This window comes from Echinococcus granulosus (genome assembly GCF_000524195.1).
Source record: "Echinococcus granulosus chromosome Unknown EG_S00015, whole genome shotgun sequence".
Classification (NCBI taxonomy): Eukaryota; Metazoa; Platyhelminthes; class Cestoda; order Cyclophyllidea; family Taeniidae; genus Echinococcus; species Echinococcus granulosus.
Genome location: NW_020170395.1, coordinates 9516 through 11595, shown reverse-complemented (window position 1 = coordinate 11595; position 2080 = coordinate 9516). Strand labels below are relative to the sequence as shown.

Sequence of the window (2080 nt, the reverse complement as noted above, 5' to 3'; positions counted from 1 at the left end):
GGAAAGAGCTTTCCTCCATTCACTACATTATGGTTTGATGTACCAATTCACCACTCCACTGTACGTCACAAATGCTCTTTTCGTGCCAATCACAATGCCACATAGCATTCGGAATCGGCATCGATACGTGCTGCCTGCTACCATCGGTAATTCTGTAGCATATCTAACTCTCTAAAAGTCTCCCACATTGCAGCTTTATTATGCATCCACTCCGTCGTTGATGTTTTCACTCTTGAATTCCCGCTTTGCTTGTGCACCTGGTATCCACTTCCCCAACTCCGCACAGCCTCCATTACTCCCAGGATAGCAGCTTCATCAGAGTGCTGCTGTGCCCTACCCTTCTCCACCCCATGTTTACCACGATTTTGCAATCTACCTGGCTCTGCTTTTCCGCATTTTGTTTCCACCTCTACCACCCTCACTTCACTTCCCACATTGCTTTCCAACAGACAATAATGCCCTACCGATTCTTTTCGGCAAAACCTGAGCAGATCTGAATTCTTCTCTGCACAATGACAGTCCGAGGATGAGTGAAATTCGGCAAGTGTCATTTTAACCAGTTACTTGACTGATATCGTGAATTTGCAAATTGCCAACCATTTCACTGAACTGACACAACCCACTGTGGTTTAATAGACTAGAATGGCACCCCACATGCATTTGTCTCCCCGACATTCACCTCACATCACTCTCGCAAATCCCTCGAACCATTCGCGTACTTAAACGCGTTGTTGTAATGCAAAAAAGAGCATGGTGGCATGGAAAGAAGTGGAGTTTGAGGAAAATGTCACCTATTGTGATATTTGGCACTTGGTTTGCCGTCGATGACAGCTATTCCATTTCCTGAACGCGGTAAATGGCATATATATAAGGCCAAATTGCGCATCACATTTCAAACTTTTCGACTGCCAACTTAGTGCACGACTTCATGAACGCAGCCTGTGACTTGGTGGAGCACTTACACCGTGCAACCGAATCACCAACACGGACTTGGCCATTTCCAATGCCTGTGTGTCCCAGCATCGCCATCGTTATCCACATCCATTCGCACGCAGACACACTAGTTCATTTTAGCTTCACACATGCTTACTGTCAGGCGAGCCTCAATCACCAGTGCAAACTGTGCAATGTGAATGCTTGTCACTAGTGGCACATCACGGTTCGCAACTCACGAGGTGTCACTCACTTCACACCTGAAGAGAGTCCAGAGCTACAGAAAAACTCGTCGTCCACTGCCGTATCTTCCTTGAAGTACGTCACTTCATTCCACGTTTCCTCCAACGATTGATGCACTTGGAGACAGAAATGCCGTCGTATTGATTTTGAGGCCGTCGAGCTTCATTCCTGACAGGTTAATCCATCGAGGCGTATGTCGTAACTGATTCGTCTCTTTACACACTCTGCCAATGCAAGAGGCGATTCGAGGCTTCCTCATTAACAGCTGCTCCAATAACGGCAGCAAATGTCAGAGCGAAAGACCTACACTGCCGAGGTGTGCCTCTTCGTCACATTGTAGGTGATGTGAGTTAGTAGCATTCCACATGTAAAACGGCAATGCTTTCAGTAAAATAACCCACACCGTGAGTAGGTTAATGAGGTTCTCTTGGAAAGATGTGATCAAGCGCTCATCACTTCTATTCTGCGTTGCAGTTGACAACATACTGCCTCCTGATTTTCCCAATTGCCAATAAGGTGAGTGCTCTTCAGATCCGAGGTGGAGTGAGCATTTCCTAATCAGTATCAACAACAAGCCAGCCTTAGATGAGACTGACTTGTGCAGAGACTGCGTCATATCACACCTTCTTCCAAAACGCTGATGTGACACCATCGTGATTGTCCTGTCGAAGTGGGCGAATTTAACTGAGGGAATCAACACACGCAAGCACTGCTTTCATCGCACTCGATCGCTTGTAGTCATGAAGCAGACAGTCTCACACGCCAGCACTTTTCCTCGGAATTCGGCTTGGCCTGTGCAGTAGCGAATAATGTGGGAAGAGTGACATTGGTTGGACCCCACACATGGAAGAGGCACAGCAACTTGTATTGTCTTGGTTACAGGTTTTCTCGAATTTGACTGCAA

At 46.8% G+C, this 2080-nt stretch overlaps 1 protein-coding gene across 1 annotated transcript in view; it reads left to right on the top strand. All coding sequences in view use genetic code 11, as the record gives it.

The window, feature by feature from the left end:
- The window catches only part of EGR_03020 (hypothetical protein), a gene marked incomplete at both ends in the record, with an annotated part of 10773 nt that overhangs the window by 2955 nt on the left and 5738 nt on the right, over window positions 1-2080 (top strand). Inside the window, one exon of the mRNA XM_024492269.1 lies at window positions 1148-1251. Coding sequence (XP_024353195.1) covers window positions 1148-1251 — 104 coding nt within the window. The remainder of the gene's footprint in view (window positions 1-1147; window positions 1252-2080) is intronic.